Raw genomic sequence first — 19,986 nt, 5'->3', positions numbered from 1 at the left:
ATCAGAAAATCAGCCGGGTCGGGAAGGACCTCTGAGATCAGCAAGTCCAACCCTTGATCCAACCCTGCCATGGTTCCCAGCCCATGGCACTGATGCCACATCCAGTCTGTCCTTAAACACCTCCAGGGAAGTGACTCCACCCCCTCCCTGGGCAGCCCATTCCAAGGGCTGAGCACTCTCCATGGAAAGAATTCCTTCCTGATATCCAACCTGACCCTCCCCTGGCACAGCTGGAGCCCGAGCCCTCTTGTCCTACTGCTGCTTCCTGGGAGCAGAGCCCGATCCCACCCGGCTCCCCCCTCCTGGCAGGGAGTTGTGCAGAGGGATGAGGTCTCATCTGAGCCTCCTCCTCTCCAGGCTCAGTCCCCTCAACTCCCTCAGCCTCTCCTCACGGGAATTGTGCTCCAGTCCCTTCCCAGCCTCGTTGCTCTTCTCTGCACCTGCTCCAGCCCCTCCATGTCCTTCCCGAGCTGAGGGCCCAGAGTTGGACACAGCACTCCAGGGGTGGCCTCACAGGGCCACAATCCCTTCCCTGCTCCTGCTGCCACACCCTGATCCCGATCCAGGCCAGGATCCATCGGCCCTCTTGGCCCCCTGGGCACACTCTGGCTCCAGTTCAGCTCCCTGGCCATCCCAACTCCCAGCTCCCTTCCTGCCTGGCTGCTCTCCAGCCCCTCTGGCCCAGCCTGGGGTTGTTGTGGCCAAAGGGCAGGACCTGGCCCTTGGCCTGGTGGAACCTCATCCCGTTGGAATCAGCCCATGGATCCAGCCTGTGCAGGTCCCTCTGCAGAGCCTTCCTGCCTTCCAGCAGATCCACACTCCCCCTCAAGCTGTAACACCGTCGCTCCCGAAAAAGGGGCTCAAAATCACAGGGGTTTGTTTTCTCCACAGCCGGAAAAACACACGTTCAGGTTTCCTGCAGGAGCTCCAGGAACTGATGGTTCCCCAGCTCCGTTTGCTGCCTGTCAGAGCTCCAAGGTGCCAACAGTTGCTCATCTCTGCCCAGGCCTCAGAGCAACCTGGGATAGGGGAAGGTGTCCCTGCCCATGGAACGGGATGAGCTTTAAGGTCCCTTCCAACCCAAACCATGCTGGGATTCCAGGATCCCACTCAACTTGTAGTGGTGGTTGATTCACTGTTTGGAAAATTATTTCAGATTTTAGTAGCTCAAAACTGGATCCTTCCTAAGCATAGACATCCCCAGCAGCTCCAGGGAGGATGGGTTGCATCCAAGGAGCAGGTTCCTGGAATGGGGTGAAGTCAAATGTTCTTTGTCACAGCTACAACCTCCTGTGAATGGAACAACCTGAACCCTGGGGGCAGCTCTGGACCCCTCAGACAAGAGACACTGAGGGGTTGGAGCGTGTCCAGGGAAGGGAACGGAGCTGGGGAAGGGGCTGGAGCAGCAGGAGCGGTTGAGGGAGCTGGGGGGGCTCAGCCTGGAGAAAAGAGGGATCAGGAGGGACCTTTTCCTGCCCCACAAGTCCCCGACAGGATGGGGGAGCCGGGGGTGGTCGGGTTCTGCTCCCAGGGAACAAGGGACAGGACAAGGGGAGACCGCCTCAAGCTGTGCCAGGGGAGGGTAAGATTGGATATTGGGAACAATTCGTTCATGGAAAGGGTGGTCAGGCATTGGAATGAACTTCCCAGGGCAGGGGTGGAGTCGGAATCCTTGGAAGTGTTCAAAAAAGGTGTGGATGTGGCACTTGGGGACATGGGTCGGTGGTGAACACGGTGGTGATGCTGGTTGATGGTTGGACTGGATGATCTTAAAGGTCCTTTCCAAACCTAATTATTCCATGATTCTGTGATCTGGAAAGGAGAATGGGACCAAAACCCAACACTGGGAGAAACAGGAGTGTCTTGCACAAAGCTTTGCTGCAACAAGAACCGGCAAAAGCTCAAGGAGTTAGGGATGAAGAAGGAAACACCTCCTGTCCCAGCCCACAACGGAGCCAGGACTCTTGGTGTGGGATCAGATCACGGATGCAAAGACCCACACTGAGCTGGGCTTAGTCAGAGAGACACAGACCCAGCATGAGCTGGATCCCTCTCCATGGATTTCATCCCATCAGGCACTCGGCTCACACCGACACATCAGAGCTGAGCTCTCTTAACCCACAAGCTGAACCCACACCTCACCTCAGATGTGCCAGAGAAAAGGGGAATGTTATTTATATCCAAGGAACAAAGGGCCTTCCCACTAAAATTAGAATTCTTAGAGCAGCACAGAAACTATCTCAGGAGCTGAACCGGGCAAAGGTCTCGGAGAAAAAGGGGGGGGAAAAAGGAGGTAATTGTACAACCCAAGGCCCAGACAGAGGGTGGGCAAATCAAGGCTGCCCAAACACTCCCCACCTCCCCAGCTCTGCCAGTTTTTTGAGGATCCAGCTTCCCAAAGCGCTGGGCCACGAGGAGGCACCGACTCCCGGAGCACATCTGCTGCCACAGAGATGGATTTCACGGGCAAACAGCCCCTGCTCTGCCTGGCACAGCGCTCCCAAAAGCGCCAGGAAAACCACTCCCTGACAAAAGAACGAAAATTAAACCTGCCTTTTCGGGTTTTTTTTCTCCTTTTCCATGCCTGTTGAGCCCACCACGCCGCCAGAAAATGAGTTTTCTTTCGAATTAATTTAGCGCTGCTGAAAGGCAGAGGAGCTGAGCTTCACACCAGCAATGAGCCAAGCACAGCACAGCTGAGGGAACCATAAAGCACAGCTCCCTCTCTCACCAGGCTCATTTCAATTTGGGCTGCAGAGCAATCTCTGCTGAAGGAAAAAAAAAAAAAGGGGGAGTGTGGGTCCCATGCTGGCTCTTCGGGGCAAGGGAATGTCGGTCTAGGATCGGCCGCGTCCTCACGGAGCTCAAGGAAATCGCTGAGGGTTGAGCTTGGAAAATCAGGATTCACCAGCAACCGCTCCTGGGATGCACAGGACGGTATAAATGGCAGGGAAATGAACCCAGAAAGCTTCTTTATGCACAGCACACTTAATTTGGGACGTTGCTGGAACCGCGTCGTGTTCGTACGAACAGGCGAGCGAGGACGAGCAAAGCTCCGCGTCCGCTTCCCAATCCCGGCTGACGGCTCGGATCCCAACCCAGGTCACCGGAGAACTTGCTATTCCTGCCAAATTACCCCGTGGCACGGCGGCGGAGCGGCGGAGGGGAGAGCAGAATTCCCCTTGGCAGGTGGTCAGCAAGCAATCTGCTGCAAAGTGTGCAGGGGGAAAAGAGGCAGCGAAATTCATTTGTTTGGCTTCGACAATGTCATGACCGCCAAGACCATCGGCCTTTCCGCCAGCTCGCCACAAAACACGGATCGGGATCATTTATAAACACCGTTCGATTCGGGGTAGCTCCAGCTCCTGCTGGGAATAAACACTGACACCTCGTAATCCCTGGGGGGGGGGGAAAAAGACATTTGGTTCCAGCTCTGCCCCGGGAAACCCTGAAGTCACTGCTATCAAACGCCCAGAAATGTGTGGGAATGGTTTCCTCGTCCCCACCTTCCCCAGCTTGTGGTTAACCTCAATTATTTCACGTGCAGGAGGAAAGAGTAACAGGACAGATAACTGGAGGGAAAAAAAAATCCCATTCTGGAGCTGCAGGAGGAAAAAAGGATGAACCATAAGGAGATTAGGATCGGCTGAAATGACTTTTCACTGAGATATCTCCCCAAATAACAGAAGTCACAGCAGTTCAAAGTTGGGTTTCTGCAAAAAAGCAGCAAAGCAGAAGTAATGGGATGGCAAGAAAGGGCTAAAATTCCTCAAATTCTGCCAAGGCTTATCTGTACTGGAGGCATTTAGGGATAAACACTCGGCAACAAACAGGTTTTAATGGCAAACATGGGATGGTTTGGGTGGGAAGGGACCTTAAAGATCATCCAGTTCCAACCCCTGCCATGGGCAGGGACATCTCCCACTAGCCCAGGTTGCTCCAAGCCCCATCCAACCTGGCCTTGGACACTCCCAGGGATCCAGGGGCAGCCACAGCTGCTCTGGGAATTCCAGACCAGCCCCTCCCCACCCTCCCAGCCAGGAATCCCTTCCCAATATCCCATCTTTCCCTGCCCTCTGACAGTGGAAAGCCATTCTCTGTGTCCTGTCCCTCCAGTCCTTGTCCCAAGTCCCTCTCCAACTCTCCTGGAGCCCCTTCAGGCTCTAGAAGGGGCTCCAAGGGCTCCTTGGATCCTTCTCTTCTCCAGCCTGGACACCCCCAGCTCTCCCAGCCTGGATCCAGAGCCTGACATTGGATCCATCCACAGCCCAACTCCTCTTGAAGAAGGAGTTTAGGGAACAAGGGAGTTCCCTGGGAATCTCGGGACTCAGGGAAGGGTCTCCCTTCCCCTTTCCTGCCTTTTACATCCCTGACTTCCATAAAAATCCCTCTAAATGGATTCTAACCTGATTGTCCTTTATCATGGAATCACAGAATAGTTTGGGTGGTAAAGGACACTAAAGCTCATCCCGTTCCACCCCTGCCATGGGCAGGGACACCTCCCACTATCCCAAGTTGCTCCAAGTCCCATCCAACCTGGCCTTGGACAGTTCCAGGGATGAGGATCCACAACCTGTGCCAGGCCCTCCCCACGTGGCTCCTGCACCGCCAACGAGTCCCATCCAAAGCCAGAAACAAAGGAAACCTGCTTTTCCAGCCCATCAGAAGCTGGGCTCCAAATTCCTGGGAACAAAAGGGAATTTGAGGCAGAATCTCTGCTGTAAAAGATCTGGCACTAAAACAAGAGCCAGTTATCTCCTGCCTGGCACGGAGGAATCTCATCCCAGCCAGATGTCCGGAGGGATTTGACAGACGAGCTCTCATGGATTCAGCCACAGCAATTTGCAATGTTGCTGCCTCCTGCTATTCCCTCCCTTCCTTGCCAGGACCTGCTGTGGACACAGGAGGGGGATGTGGAACCAGAGAGCTCCCACATCCCTGCGCCGCCCAAATTCCCGCTGGAATCAGAGCGTAAGCCGCCAATTAAAGCTGGAGCTGGAAGGGCTTCAAGAGCCTCCCTGTCACTGCATCTCCTCATTAGGGAGGTGAGATGTGACCACCACACCCTGGCAACGTGCAGCAGGGCAACTTCCCACAGGCAGGGAAGGAATTTGCTTTCCCAAAAATCGCTCTCCCGCCCAGACTCCGTTAATCTGGCACAGGGGGAGCTCCGGCAGCCGAAGGGCGGACGGGGATGTTTGGCTGCCTGCTCTGGAAGGGGTGGCCTCAAGCAGAGGGTCCAGGTAGATCATAGAATCATGGGATCATAGAGTCACAGAATCCCAGAATCAGCGGGGTTGGAAAAGAGCTCCGAGATCAGCAAGTCCAACCCTGGATCCAACCCCGACGTGGTTCCCAGCCCATGGCACTGATGCCACATCCAGTCTGTCCTTAAACACCTCCAGGGAAGTGACTCCACCCCCTACCCTGGGCAGCCCATTCCAAGGGCTGAGCACTCTCTGGAAAGAATTCCTCTCTAATATCCAACCTAAATCTCCCCTGGCACAGCTGGAGGCCATGACCTCTTGTCCTACTGCTGCTTCCTGGGAGCAGAGCCCGATCCCACCCGGCTCCCCCCTCCTGGCAGGGAGTTGTGCAGAGGGATGAGGTCTCCCCTGAGCCTCCTCCTCTCCAGGTTGAGCCCCCCCAGCTCCCTCAGCCTCTCCTCACGGGAATTGTGCTCCAGTCCCTTCCCCAGCCTCGCTGCTCTTCTCTGCCCCTGCTCCAGCCCCTCCATGTCCTTCCTGAGCTGAGGGCCCAGAGCTGGGCACAGATGGGAGGAGAGCAGTGCCCTCTCCCGTGTCCCCAGCAGTGACTCACTGCAGAGGCTGAGTCAAACCTGGGTTATTTTTGCTGGAGTCACAACCAGTCCTCAGAAAACACAATTAAGGGACATCAGTGGAACGAGCAGCCACGTGTCAACGGAGCCCCTGGATTCAGGGCACAGCATCTTCCTTGCCTGGACTAACCATGAGGTAAAACAGGTTCACTGTGACCCCTTTCCTGGAGATTTCCTTGTCACACGTGTCTGAAATGCAGGCAGGGAGCCAGGGAAAGGCACAAGTTGCTCACTTGTGACCCCACATAACTTCACTGAGGGGCTGTGTCCTAAATGTCGAGCCAACGGGCTAAATCTTGGTTAAATTACAGCACCAGCTGTAAAAAAAAAACGTAATTTTTCCCTGCAGAAACCTCCATAAAACACCTCAAACCTTATTTGGGCAAATTCCAACAGTTGAAGAAAAAGTGATTCCCAGCTGGGTTTCAAAAGGCCTCAGGAGCTCCACATCCCAAACCAACCCCTGCTGGAACTGCCAGTGCTCAGGGTTTGGTTTTGTTCCTTCAGGGGCCAAGAGGTCCTAAACTGGGCACACAATAACCCAGGATTTATAAAGGCTGTGCCTTCTCTTCCAGCAGAGCTCTGAAGTAGCTGGATCTCCCCGCTTCCCCAAAAAATCAAGATGGTTTTTGGGGGATCTAAAGGAAAATTCCCTCCCCATCAGGAAAGGTTTGGGTGGATGGAAAGCCCACCCAGCTTTGGATTAGGGAATTTTTAGGGAAACAATCTGCTGTGCACTGAATATTGGGCACGGGAATATCAGGCATGGAAGAGACTGGAATGGCACAACAGGAGGTTCCAACAATGTTATCTCCTTCTTATTTTGCCACATCCAACTTAATCAAACATCAGACAACTCATCAGACTGGTAAAAAACCAAAAATAATTTAGATGCATTTTTAAGGACTGAAATCACAGAAACCATGGAATGGTTTGAGTGGGAAGGGACCTTAAAGCTCATCCTGTTCCAACCCCTGCCATGGGCAGGGACACCTTCCACTATCCCAGGTGGCTCCAAGTCCTGTCCAACCTGGCCTTGGACACTTCCAGGGATCCAGGGGCAGCCACAGCTTCTCTGGGAAAGCTGTGCCAGGGCCTCCCCACTCTCCCAGCCATCTAATCACTAATTTAAACCTACTTTATTTCAGTTTGAAGCCATTCCCTGTGTCCTGTCCCTCCAGCCCTTGTCCCAAGTCCCTCTCCAGCTCTCCTGGAGCCACTTTAGGCACCGGAAGGGACTCCAAGGTCTCCCTGGATCCTCCACCTCTCCAGGTGAACCCCCCCAGCTCTCCCAGCCTGGCTCCAGAGATCTCCACCAAAGGCTTGACATCGCAGCCCGAGGAGCTGCAGGGACACACGTCCTGGAGGGACCTTTCTGCCACCCGCCTTCCCCAGCACATCCAAGCTCTCCTTGGGGCTCGTTCCCTCATTCCCAGTCAGCTCTGGGCTCCGGCAGCTGCTCAGCCCCGGGAGCCGAGGGTGAGTCACGGTGGCAGCTCCGTGTGCCCGGCGCCTCCAGTGACTCACGGGTCAGGTGAGAGGAGCGAACTGCTGGGGAGCAGCAAATTCCCTAATTCCCTTTCCCATGTGCCTTTTTACACCTTCCTGCCTGATTGTCCTCAGCCCAGGCAGCTGCAATCAAGCCTGATGGGAGCAGCTCCCAGAGAAAGATGGATTTCTCCGGCGTGCAAGGGGGGGGTGGCAAAAAAAGGTGTCTCACGGTGATTCTTTAGCGGTAATTGCAAAGCTCCTCCTGAAGAAGAAGGGAAGCTTATCAGCAAGTCCACAACCTGGCTTGACAGGCATCCAGAAGGGCCCAGAAATCTCCTAAGTGGTGCTCTCAGCTGAGGAAAATTAAAACTTCTCAGTCATGTTGCAAACCAAAACAAAGATCCCCTCCGGCTCCGCGATTCTTCACTCGTTCCTTGGCCAACTTATTTCTCAGGCAAAGCAAAGCACCCCAAGCAAAGACTTCTGTCTGAATACTCTTAAATGTTTATTACCCCAAGAGGGAGGTGCTGCAGAAATATTAAAGACCAGCAGCACTTTCTCAGGGAATTCATTTCCTTCCTTCACTCACGACGGTCTCTGCGAAAGCCTCGAATTTTCTCTGATTATCCTTTCAAAAATCCCACTTTTTGCTGGTGAACTCACGTATTTATCTGCAAGAAAGACTGAGGACAACTCAGAATATCAGCTGGAGTCCAAGGGCCACCACGGTCTGAGGATTTATTTCTTTATCCAGACTCGCAGTGCCCGTTCCTGGTGAGGAACAGGATCGACCTCCACGACCGGCTCCGGTTGGAACCGCACGGAATCACATCCTTTTTATCAGATTAACTGGGACCAGAAGCCACAGTGGGCTGACCAAGACAAAGTATTATAAGAAGAAAATTGAGAATTACGTCAAGAGGAGGATGTCAGATTGATGAGTCCCTTCAGAGCTGCTCAGTTCAGACCCTGCAGGTCAGTGTGTCGCTGTCACCGGAAAGACAGCCTTGGACACGGAGCAGAGCCCGAGTTTAGGACAAAGAAAAGAAATTACTGGCCAAAAGGGGAAAAAATAATGGACAAAAAGGCAAAAACTGTCATCAGAGTTAGGTGGATTTGGGCTCTGAGCAGCCTGGGATAGCAGGAGGTGTCCCTGTCCCTGGAATGAGGGACCCAAACCATTCTGGGATTCTAGGATTCTGTCACAACATCTAAAGTTAAATAAGGATTTGCACAAGGTTGAAAAATGTCCAGGCTCCCAGAATCCCATTAAAACCAAGGGGTGAGAGAGCCCAGATCCCAGGCTGCTGCAGAATGCACGACATAAAACCTGTAAAATCCTGTCCCTCTCCCTCATCCCTCACGGCCTCTGCTGATGGAAGGAGTGAGGGAGATGAATCCTCACACACAGAGAGAAATAAATCCAACCCTGACTGCTTATTTCAAGTGTCACTGACAATCTCAAAACAATGCTGCAGCGACACAGTAAAAGAGCTAAACTCAAGAAGGGCTGATTCATTTGAAGCCCATTTTCTCGCCTCTGGAATATCTGGGAAGTGTAACTTGAGCAACTCCCACATAATTCCATTTACTGAGCATTTAAAGTTGAGTTTTATGTTAAAAATATAAGCCTTTATTTATCTGCTGCGAGGGCCCACACGTTGTCAGGGCAGGTTTTGTCACACTCCCGTGTGCTCTGACTTCAGAGTCACTTTGGGTTTGCAGCGCTTCAAACTCCCCGGTCACACGGTCTGTGGCGTAAACAGTCCCCTTATTAATCTGCAGAGCAAAGGCCAGGCTGCTCAGAACATTATTTTAGGCCCAAGAAAATTAGCTGGACACCTGCAGCAGGGGGAAAAAAAAAAAATGATAAAATATGGACTAACCAGCTCCTGAATCACGGCGTTAATTCGGGCAGACGACCTGCAGTCACCACATCCCTCCCCCTGTGTGTGTCCTTCAGTGCTCACAGCCAGGGCGCCAGAGCAAAGGAAAAGCAATTCTTTTCCCAACTTGTTGTTTTATCTTGGTAAAATCCACTCGGGAAGAGCAACAGAGCACTTTTTTGTTTGGTCTTTTGAGCGACAACGAGAGGAAAAAAACCGAAAGAGAACCAGCAGAAGCGTTTGCTGCCCTCCAGAGGAAAACCGAATTACGTTACAGCTTTAAAACACAAAGGCAGACGTGAAAGACTGGTCCTGCTCAGTTCTAAAATCATTTTTTTTTCTTGTGGATAATGGTACCCAGGAAAACCCACTGCACTGAACAACGACAAGGCAGCAAAGTGGGGGATTCTCCCCGAGATTTAATAGCTCCAAACCACCAAATCCCTACTTTTTCTCCTCAGAAGTGCACTGAAAAGTTCTGTATTTCAGGATGGGGACGCACACAAACAAAGCAGCCTCTGAGTTTCAGTTTCTCAGCAGCTGTAAAACGGGAAGAGCATCTCCCTGTCACTCCAAAATGCTGCATTTGAGACTGCAAGGGGCTCGGAGCTGGGAGCGCTGACGCTCTCCGGGGTGAGTCATTCCTTACGGGAGCTGACGTCTGGCCTCCCTCAAAAGGCAGGAGCAGCTCCCCTTCCCAGCTCCAGGAAATAAATCCCATGGCAATGGCATTCGTCACAACCCCCCAGCAAGGTGATGAGGCAGAAAAGGCACGAGCCCACCAGGAATGCCAAGGAATTACAAGGAGTTTAGTGATTCCCACGTGAGGGGGTAGATACACCGGGAGGGGGGGGGGGGTCTGTCTTCTGCAGGGCTATAAATATTCTGGGCCTGAAATCATATTTGGATAAACATTCCCTTAAAAAAAAAATAAAATTCTCTTCGGTGTTTTCTGCTCTTACACCAATCTGAAACAATTCCCTGAAGGAAAAGCCAGGTTCTTACCTGACAGCCTCCGCCACGTCGTTGGAAGTGTGACCCGACAGGGCGTCGTGCAGGTTCCTGATGAAATAATCTCTGTATTCCTCAGGCAAAGCCATGAAGGTTCCACCCATCACAATAAACTCCACTTTATCCACGCTGTGGCCCAACTGCTTCAGCTGGAAAATTAAAGGTATCATGGAAAAACTGCTGTTTTGTTTGTATAAAAGGCAGCAATCGAGCCCCGATTTTCTTAACACTGTGTTTTTCCTTCTTGAGCTGTTGTGTCTTTTGTGGATGACAAACCACTGATATTTCTGTCTAGATTTCTTGTAAACCTTCTAAAAAAATAAGCAACCCTCAGAAGTCATTTTTCTGCTGCAAGAAGACAGGGCAGATATCGAGCCCAGTGCAGGGGATTTTCCTGGCAAAGCAGAATGATTTGAGCTGGTGGAGTTAAACTGGTCCCAGTTTGAAACCAGTTTAGACACGGCCAGAAGGGAAAAAAAAAAATCCTTGCCTTTGCCTCAATCCCTGCAGAACCAACTCTCCTTATAAAGTTGAGAGAGAAAAGGACCCCAGTGAATCCATGGAGATTTTTCCAATCCTTTGGAGGTGAACAGAAAACCAGAACAGGACTGAGAAACCCTTCAGATCTTCTGATTCTCCAGAGAAGACTCCAATAAATTCATTTTGGTAGGAAAGCCACTATTTGAGTACTAAATTCCCAAGGTAATTCCCAAGAACTAGGAACTGCCAGAGAGGTTCAGCAGAATTTTGCTGGAATAGGATCAACAGGATCCTATTAATCAGGTGTTGTACAAGACCTTATAAGAGGTTCAAAACTCATTATTTACCTGATGGAAGCGACAGTTGGACAATTAAAAGGTCTAAAATGAATTTTTCCACGGGGATCAGGCTGAATTAGAACTCAGAGCTGCTGACCACACAGCCCTTCTTCCAGGCAATCAAATAAAAGTCATTATTTTTGTCACAACCACAAGGGATTTTCCCTTCCCATTCCAAAAAAAAGTACCTGTTCCACTCTGTGCCGTGTCTGGAGATAGGGATCGTAGCGAGCCCGGATGGCCCTCATGGATGTGGGCTGGAAAACACAAGGAGATGCACTTTGTGAACTTTTTTTTTTTTTTAAAAGCAGTGAAAAAGACCAAAAAGACAACTTTTTAGCATTGAAACAGATGCTCCTCCAGCCTTCAGATCCTAACTGACCTTCAAACTCACACAGAGCCCCATCCGACTGGAAATACGAATTTGGCTCCTCATATTTGAAAAAAAACAAATCCAACAAAACACATTTTTTGTCCTGAATGGTAACAAGATCTAAAGTGAACATCATAATTTTTCAATTTTTAGTGCACTACAGCAGCTAAAGAATCTCTGTAGTGACTCTCAAAAGTATGACAAAAACCACAAAGTGTTTTTCGAGGCACTTTTTCCCCCCCTGTTCCTTTTATTACCTTTTCACTTGCACAACTCACCCAAGCAACACCCTCTAGAGCTCAGTCTGGACTTGAATATCCTTCAAATTAAACATATTCCTTCAATTAAAATCCCCCATAACTTACTTTTTCAATTACTAGCTGATGGAAGCCTGTTAATAATACTCCAAGAAGGTTCTCAAGGACCTCGTGTATCCTGGATTTTCCTGGTATTTCCTATCTGTTCTATTCAAAGCCCTAAGGGATGAGGACTCTTAATCATGCACAACTCCCACATGCTGGTTTTACTAAAAAAATTGATTAAAGAAATTAATACCACAGCCAAAAAAAACCCCCATGAATTATAAAGCAGTTACACATTCCCAGGATTTTGCTGCTTAATGGGACAAGTTTCCAGTCCCTGAGAAGTGGATAATAACAAAATCCCTCCGAAAAGGATGCTGCATCAGTGTTTATCAAATTAATCCAGTTTGTATTTTATCCCATTTGGGCTGCTTTACTTCCCTGCTGCAGCTTTTTATTGTTAAAAGCAGCCACAATAATTCAGCCACAGGATCAGCTGCTGTTAAACTTCCTCCAGACAACAGGAGGGCATTATTTTGGAAATATATATATATATATATATATTTAGTGGGATATCAGTGCAGACAGAGAGACAAAAAGGGAACAAATGTAATTTCAGAGGCATCAACAGCTAAAAAAAGGGCTTTTTTTCCCCAAAATTTGTACTTTTTTTTAATTCTATCCCACAGGTTGGGCAGGACTGAAAGTAATCCCAGTTAGGACTGGGAGCTCAGGGCTGTGTCTTGGCCATCTTTGAGAAGAGACACCCCAAAACCTCTCCACATCCCTATGGAAGTGTTTGATGCTTCATGTTAAAATGTTCTCACGTGAAGGCACAATTTTTACTCGTTTTACTCATTATTTACAGGGATTGAGCAGAATTTCCACTCCTAGAGCTGAGCTGCTTTAGATTTCAAAGTTTATAAAGGCTGGTTTTGGTTTTTATCCTTGCAATTTTGGGTGTGTTTGTAGGAATAAAGAGTAGCCTAATCCCAAACCATGTTTATGGAGTGTTGGGAATGTTGGGAATGCCTTCCAGCAGACCAAAGCAGTACCTCATATCCAGTGTAAGACTGTGTGGAATATTCAAAATCCGAGTCAGGTCCACCTGGGCAGTATCTGCCAAAGTGAAAGGAGAGAAAAAAGGGATCAAACTCAAACAATTCCAATGAGAGAACCTCCAGGGGAGCTGGAGAGGGACTTGGGACAAGGGCTGGAGGGACAGGACACAGGGAATGGCTTCCCACTGCCAGAGGGTAGGGAGAGATGGGAGATTGGGAAGGAATTCCTGGCTGGGAGGGTGTTGAGGGGCTGGGCTGGAATTCCCAGAGAAGCTGTGGCTGCCCCTGGATCCCTGGGAGTGTCCAAGGCCAGGTTGGAGCAACCTGGGACAGTGGGAGGTGTCCCTGAACATGGAACTGGATGAGCTTTATGGTCCCTTCCCACCCAAACCTTTCTGGGATCCTGCGATTCCATGGAGTTGGAGGATGCTCCAGGCTGGGATGGCTCCAGGCTGGGTTTGGAGCCAGAGACCTCAGAGCCCCTTCCAGAGCCTAAAAGGGCTCCAGATGAGCTGGAGAGGGACTGGGGACAAGGGATGGAGGGACAGGACACAGGGAATGGCTTCCCACTGGCAGAGGGCAGGGAGAGATGGGACATTGGGAAGGGATTCCTGGCTGGGAGGGTGGGGAAGGGCTGGGTTGGAATTCCCAGAGCAGCTGTGGCTGCCCCTGGATCCCTGGGAGTGTCCAAGGCCAGCTTGGATTCCCTTGGAGCAACCTGGGATAGTGGGAGGTGTCAGCGTTGGAACTGGATGAGCTCTGCTATCCCTTCCCACCCAAACCATTCTGGGATTCCAGGATATCCAGGAATGCTGAGGGGAACTGAGCCTTTCTGTGTTTACAAACACCAAGTGCACAGTGCAAAACAGCTGTTCCATCCAATTTTAATGGGAATGGGATGTCAAAAACCAGTTCAGACCTGTCAAATGGCTACACCCACCTCAAACAACCTGGTGAGACTTTCCAGAAGCAAAATGTGCTGTAAAAGAACTCTCCCCTAATTAGAGGGATTCTGGAATGTGGCATTATTTTAGGGAGCAGCCACGCAATTTTTTGCCAAAAAACCCTCTAATTTTAGTCATTAACAATTCCAGTATTTTCCACCCTTCCATGAAGAACATAACCTTGTTTGGTGGAAAAATATGACTTTTTCTATGGGGTGGAAAGATGTAAAATAGAGACATCACCCCGTTACACAACCTAATTCACCAGGAATTTATGGAATTTAAACATCTTGATGGTGAGGAAGCTCATCTACATTTGTTTTCTGAGCTTAGGAAAGTGATATTTAACAAACACAGCATTCTGAGTGCTCCAGGATGATCTCAGACAGGAGGGTTGGCAACTCCTCCTGCTCCAGCTCCAGCAGGAAAGGTAAAAGAGCAGCCAGGGAATCCCAACTGCCCCAGCAACACAGACAACCACCCCTCCATGCCCTAAATCAGTGAAACAACTTATTTATATTAATTAATACATTCTCCTGGTCACTGTACTCGTGAAACTGTAAATCTAATGTGGTGTGTTGGATTTGGTCCATGAAAAAGGTTTGTTCCTTGAAGAAAAGCTGAAAATAAGCAGATTTTTTTAATGTGATGTGCAAGGAATCAGCAACCTGCAAGTTGGCAGCTGTGCAGAAAGGAAGCTCGTCCCCAAAAGAAGGCTCCTGAAATGCTGGATTTAGACAGAAATACTGGAGAACTGTCCTCTTGGGTCATGGAATCATAGAATGGTTAAGGTGGGAAAAGGACTCCAAGATGATGGAGTCCCAACTGTTCCCCCAGCACTGCCAAGGCCACCCCTGAGCCATGTTCCCAAGGGCCACAGCCACAGGGATTTTAAACCCCTCCAGGGATGGGGCTCCACCACTGCCCTGGGCAGCTGTGACAGTGCCTGACAACCCTTTCCATGTAGGAATTGTTCCCAAAATCCAACCTGAGCCTCCCCTGGCACAGCTGGAGGCCGTTCCCTCTCCTCCTGTCCCTTGTTCCCTGGGAGCAGAGCCCAGCTGCCCATGGCTTCCCCCTCCTGTCAGGGAGTTGTGGAGAGGGAAAAGGTCCCTCCTGATCCCTCTTTTCTCCAGGCTGAGCCCCCCCAGCTCCCTCAGCTGCTCCTGCTGCTCCAGCCCCTTCCCCAGCTCCGTTCCCTTCCCTGGACACGCTCCAGCCCCTCCCTGTGTCCCTTGCTGGGAGTGTCCCAGAGCTGCCCCCAGCCCTGGAGGTGCCCCAGCAGTGCCAGCACAGGGCACACCCCTCTGCTCTGGTACTCACACACAGATGTTGCCCGTGAAGTTGATGTGTGGGCACCGGTGTGGTTTGCACATCACAGCCACCACCGCGATCTGCAGAATCAGAGCAGAGAAACGGCAGTCATTGCTCCTGAAGGCACTGAAATAAAGTGCATCTGGGAAGGCTTTGTGTACATGTGCATCTGCCAGGCTATTTTAAGATGTTCTGCGCTCGGTCTGCCACCTAAAATATCTGGGAGTTAACCCCTGAAGGAGAAAAGGAAAACACCAAGGAGTAGGAATCCTATTACTTGAATATTTTCACCTTTCGGGGTAAATTTGAGTCTGTTATTAAAAAAACAGGTGTCTTACACTGACTTGGATTAATTGCCCTGCTGAAAAGATGCACAATAATGTGGAAACACCTCTTTAATAATGTGGAAACACCTCTTTTTCCTTGGGGAATCTCAGGATGGTCTGAGTTGGAAGGACCTTAAAGCTCGTCCAGTTCCAACCTCGACACCTTCCACTAATCCCAAGTCGCTCCAAGCCCCGTCCAACCTGGCCTTGGACACTTCCAGGGATGGGCTGCCCACAACTTCCTTGGGCAACTTTCCAAGGAAGAAACCACCTCCCAGACGTTCTGAAAGCAAAATCCCCGTGGGCACAACACCACAGAAGAGGCCACCACGCGGATTAAACCTCCCGGCTGCTCCACATCCCGGTCTTTGGCGGCAATCAAATGGAATTTGCGGCTGAGAGGAAGGCAGGGCAGCGGTGGGAGGAGGGATGGTGGCCCTGCTTACCCCACTGGCAGTCCTGATGGGCTTGGCCTTCAGCTTGGGCACGAGGACCCTGCGGTACTGGGGCGGGACGGCGGCGATGATCTCGACCAGGCGCGGCTGCGCCGACAGCCCGTACTTGGCCGACGTCCTGGTCTTCAGCCTGAGGGCAGGGACACCTCAAATCAGCCAAAGAACTCCTGGTTTCCATCAGCCCCACCATGCTCCAGGGGGGCTCTCCCGGCCTGCCTTTTAAAAAGCAAACAGCCGCTCTGGGGATTGAGATACGGAAAATAAACCTCCAAGCAGAGCTGGTTAAGTGACAACCGCCAACAATTTGAGTTTCTAGGCATTTTTCTAAAGGTGGCTTTACCAAACCATTGTGAAAGCTGCCAACAGGCTCTGCCTTGCCCGTTTTCAGTGATTTAGTTCATGCCTTCCACGTGATTAACACACACAGCCTGTGGTTGAGCTCATCTCCAAGTCAATTCAGGCTTTTCCAGCACCAGCAAAAAGTTTGGAATTATATCGTGTCAATGAAGCAGAAAACGAGGCAAATTCAGGTTTTGCTACAACACATATGGGAAGAAATAAAGAACTTGCTGTGAACAACTTCATGCACAGCATAATGCTAAAAAAAATCTGATTTAACAATATTCCTATACTGATCTTTCCACTCCCTGTTGGAATTGAGTTTGGGGCTATTGAAGGATAAGTTTTGGGCTATTGAACCCAAGTGGAAAGATAAAAAGGCAATGGCAAATCCTTGGAGTTTTTCATCCATTTTGTACTCTCAGAATTGCCCACGAAGGAGCAAATCACCACAGAATTTACTCATCTTGGTGCCTTTATTACCAGATAATGGCAAGAGAAATGGCAGCAGGATGTCAAAATGAAACCTGGACGTCACAGAGCGCACAGGACACGTTCATTCCTCACGGATCCCCCTCGGTGCCATCCCTGAGGGACTTACTTGTTGAGATCCACCTCTTTTCCCTGCTCGTGGGCCTCGATGAGCTGCTGGATGACGTCGGCGATCGTCATCATCATCAGCTCGGCCTGGCTGAGCCCCCCTGGAATGGGAACAGAGCGACAAACAGGGACACTCAGGGCTGGGGAACGCTGGGGACAACCAGGGGCAGCCGCCCCGCAAGGCATTCCACGGAGTCGTGGAATGGTTTGGGTGGGAGGGGGCATTGAAGCTCATCCACTTCCGACACCTTCCACTATCCCAGGTTGCTCCAACCTGGCCTTGGACACTCCCAGGGATCCAGGGGCAGCCACAGAGTCTCTGGGAATCCCAACCCAGCCCCTCACCACTCTTACAGCCAAGAATTCCTTCCCAATCTCCCATCTCTCCCTGCCCTCTGCCAGTGGGAAGCCATTCCCTGTGTCCTGTCCCTCCAGCCCTTGTCCCCAGTCCCTCTCCAGCTCTCCTGGAGCCTCTTTAGGCTCTGGAAGGGGCTCCAAGATCTCCTGGGATCCTTCTCTTCTCCAGGTGGACACCCCCAGCCTGGCTCCAGAGCAGAGGGGCTCCAGCCCTTGGAGCATCTCCGTGGCCTCCTCTGGACTGACTCCAGCAGCTCCACATCCCTCTGCTGTTGTTCCCCAGAGCTGGAGGCAGCTCTGCAGGCGAGGCCTCACCTGAGGGGGCAGAGGGGCAGAATCCCCCCTCCCCTGGTGTGGGATGAGCCCAGGACACGGGGGGTTTCTGGGATGCAGAGGAACTGCTGTCACTGCTCATCACTCCTGATGTGCAGCATTCCCAGAACAAGCGACAGTCACCACCCCATCCCACTGCCTGTCTTTTACTTGCAGGACAAACTGCACCTTTTTATCTCAGAGCAACTGCAGAACAACCCAGAAACGAAGCCACTGGAAGTTAAAGACAATTAGTGGAACAATCTGTGCGTGCCTGTTCCCAGTGCGTGTGTCAGGGAACAGAAGGTGTTTGGAGAATCATGGAATCACAGGATGGTTTGAGTTGGAAAGGACCTTAAAACTCATCCAGTTCCATGGGCAGGGACACCTTTCACTAGCCCAGGTTGCTCCAACCAGGCCTTAGAAACTTCCAGGGATCCAGGGGCAGCCACAGCTTCGCTGGGAATTCCAGACCAGCCCCTCCCCGCTCTCACAGCCAGGAATTCCTTCCCAGTCTCCCATCTCTCCCTGCCCTCTGACATTCCCTGTGTCCTGTCCCTCCAGCCCTTGTCCCCAGTCCCTCTCCAGCTCTCCTGGAGCCCCTTTAGGCTCTGGAAGGGGCTCCAAGGTCTCCCTAGAGCTCAGTGTTTTCCTTTGACCCCTTGGAGCCACATCCCACAGGGACAGTCTGCTGAGAACCCCAGGTTGGAGCCATCCCAGCTCCATGGAATCACAGGATCCCAGACTGGTTTGGGTGGGAAGGGACCTTAAAAACCGTTTTGTTCCACTCCCTGCCATGGGCAGGGACATCTCCCACTAGCCCAGGTTGATCCAAGGGAATCCAACCTGGTCTTGGACATTTCCAGGGATGGAGCAGCCACAGCTTCACTGGGAATTCCAGCCCAGCCCTTCACTACCCTCACAGCCAACAATTCCTTCATAATCTCCCATCTCTCCCTGCCCTCTGCCAGTGGGAAGCCATTCCCTGTGTCCTGTCCCTCCAGGTCTTGTCCCAAGTCCCTCTCCAGCTCTCCTGGAGCCCCTTCAGGCCCTGGAAGGGGCTCTCAGGCCTCCCCACCCTCACAGAGAGCACGACAGGAACACTTCCTATGACCAACAAGGTGCATTTATTTCCCCTGGTGCAGCTCTGCCCGAACCAGCCCGTGCTGGGACAGCAGAACAGACACACCAGACCCGTCAGAGGAGCCCCTGGCAGGGGCACAACCACCCAACCCTCGGGGCTGGCCCTTCACTCCCCCCTCCCAAAACAACACGGAGGGGCAGAGCAGGGCTCTCCTCGTGTTCCCACTGCATACACAGAGGGAACAGTGGAATCGTTAGGGCTGGGAAAGATCTTTAAGATCATCAACTCCAACCATTCCCCAACACTGCCAAGGCCACTCATGTCCCTGAGTGCCACAGCCACAGGGATTTTAAACCCCTCCAGGGATGGGGACTCCTCCACTGCCCTGGGCAGCTGTGCCAGAGCTGGACAGCCCTTTCCATGAAAGAATTACTTCCAGTATCCAACACAAACATCTCCTGGCAGAGCTGGAGGCCGTTCCCTCTCCTCCTGTCCCTTGTTCCCTGGGAGCAGAGCCCGATCCCCCTCTGGCTCCCCTCTCCTGTCAGGGAGTTGCGGAGGGCCAGAAGGTCCCCCCCGAGCCTCCTTTTCTCCAGGCTGAGGCCCCCCTCCAGCTCCCCCGGGTGCTCCATTCCCCTGTGCAGCCCCGCTCCAGCCCCTCCCGTACCTTTCCCACTTTTCCGTTTCTGTTTCATCCCGGCGGGTCCCGCGGCCTCTCCCGGCGCCGCGGCCGTAAAGCGACACCGCGCGCGCTGTCGCGAAAGCGCCGTGAAGGGGCGGGAGTGTTGCAGTCCCGGCATTGACCGCCGGGGGGGGGGGCCGTGAGGGGAATGGGGGGCATGAGGGGGACGGGGGGCCGTGAGGGGAATAGGGGGCGTGAGGGGAATGGAGGGGGCCGTGAAGGGAATGGGGGGCATGAGGGGGACGGGGGGCCGTGAGGGGAATAGGGGGCGTGAGGGGAATGGAGGGGGCCGTGAAGGGAATGGGGGGCATGAGGGGAATGGGGGGCGTGAGGGAGACGGGGGGAGCGTGAGGAGAATGGGGGGCGGGAGGGGAATGGGAAGGAGCCGTGAGGGGATTGGGGGGGGCGTGAAGGGAATGGGGGGCGTGAAGGGAATGGGGGGGACCCGTGAGGGGATCGAGGGGGGGGGGGCCGTGAGGGGAATGGGGGGCGTGGGGGGGACGGGGGGCCGTCAGGGGAATAAGAGAGGCCGTGAGGGGAATAGGGGCCGTGAGGGGATCAGGGGGGGCCCGTGAGGGGAATGAGGGGGACCCGTGAGGGGATCGGGGGGGTGGCAGTGAGGGGGATGGGGGGGGCGTGAGGGGAATGGGGGTCCGTGAGGGGAATGGGGGGGGTCCTGAGGGGAATGGGGGTGAACCTTTAAAGGGGGAAGGGGCATGAGGGGAATGGGGGGGGCCCTGAGGGGAATGGGGGGCCGTGAGGGGGAAATGAGGGGCCCGTGAGGGGAATGAG

General features: G+C 52.3%; 1 protein-coding gene across 1 annotated transcript in view; it reads right to left on the bottom strand.

Annotated features, from left to right (window-relative positions):
• The window catches only part of ELP3 (elongator acetyltransferase complex subunit 3), a 97,047-nt gene extending 77,720 nt beyond the window's left edge, over nucleotides 1–19,327 (bottom strand). Inside the window, exons 1-7 of the mRNA XM_027733468.2 lie at nucleotides 19,180–19,327; nucleotides 16,761–16,860; nucleotides 15,812–15,950; nucleotides 15,049–15,119; nucleotides 12,776–12,839; nucleotides 11,234–11,302; nucleotides 10,222–10,376 (exon numbers count right to left, since the gene is read on the bottom strand). Coding sequence (XP_027589269.2) covers nucleotides 10,222–10,376; nucleotides 11,234–11,302; nucleotides 12,776–12,839; nucleotides 15,049–15,119; nucleotides 15,812–15,950; nucleotides 16,761–16,860; nucleotides 19,180–19,312 — 731 coding nt within the window. The 5' untranslated portion in view covers nucleotides 19,313–19,327. The remainder of the gene's footprint in view (nucleotides 1–10,221; nucleotides 10,377–11,233; nucleotides 11,303–12,775; nucleotides 12,840–15,048; nucleotides 15,120–15,811; nucleotides 15,951–16,760; nucleotides 16,861–19,179) is intronic.
• Between the last annotated feature and the right edge of the window lie 659 nt (nucleotides 19,328–19,986).

Source organism: Pipra filicauda, unplaced genomic scaffold, assembly GCF_003945595.2.
Source record: "Pipra filicauda isolate LSUMZ 115617 unplaced genomic scaffold, ASM394559v2 scaffold307_size998922_pilon, whole genome shotgun sequence".
Lineage (NCBI taxonomy): Eukaryota > Metazoa > Chordata > Aves > Passeriformes > Pipridae > Pipra > Pipra filicauda.
Note: the sequence above shows the minus strand (reverse complement) of the source record. Positions and strands in the feature narration are given on the sequence as shown.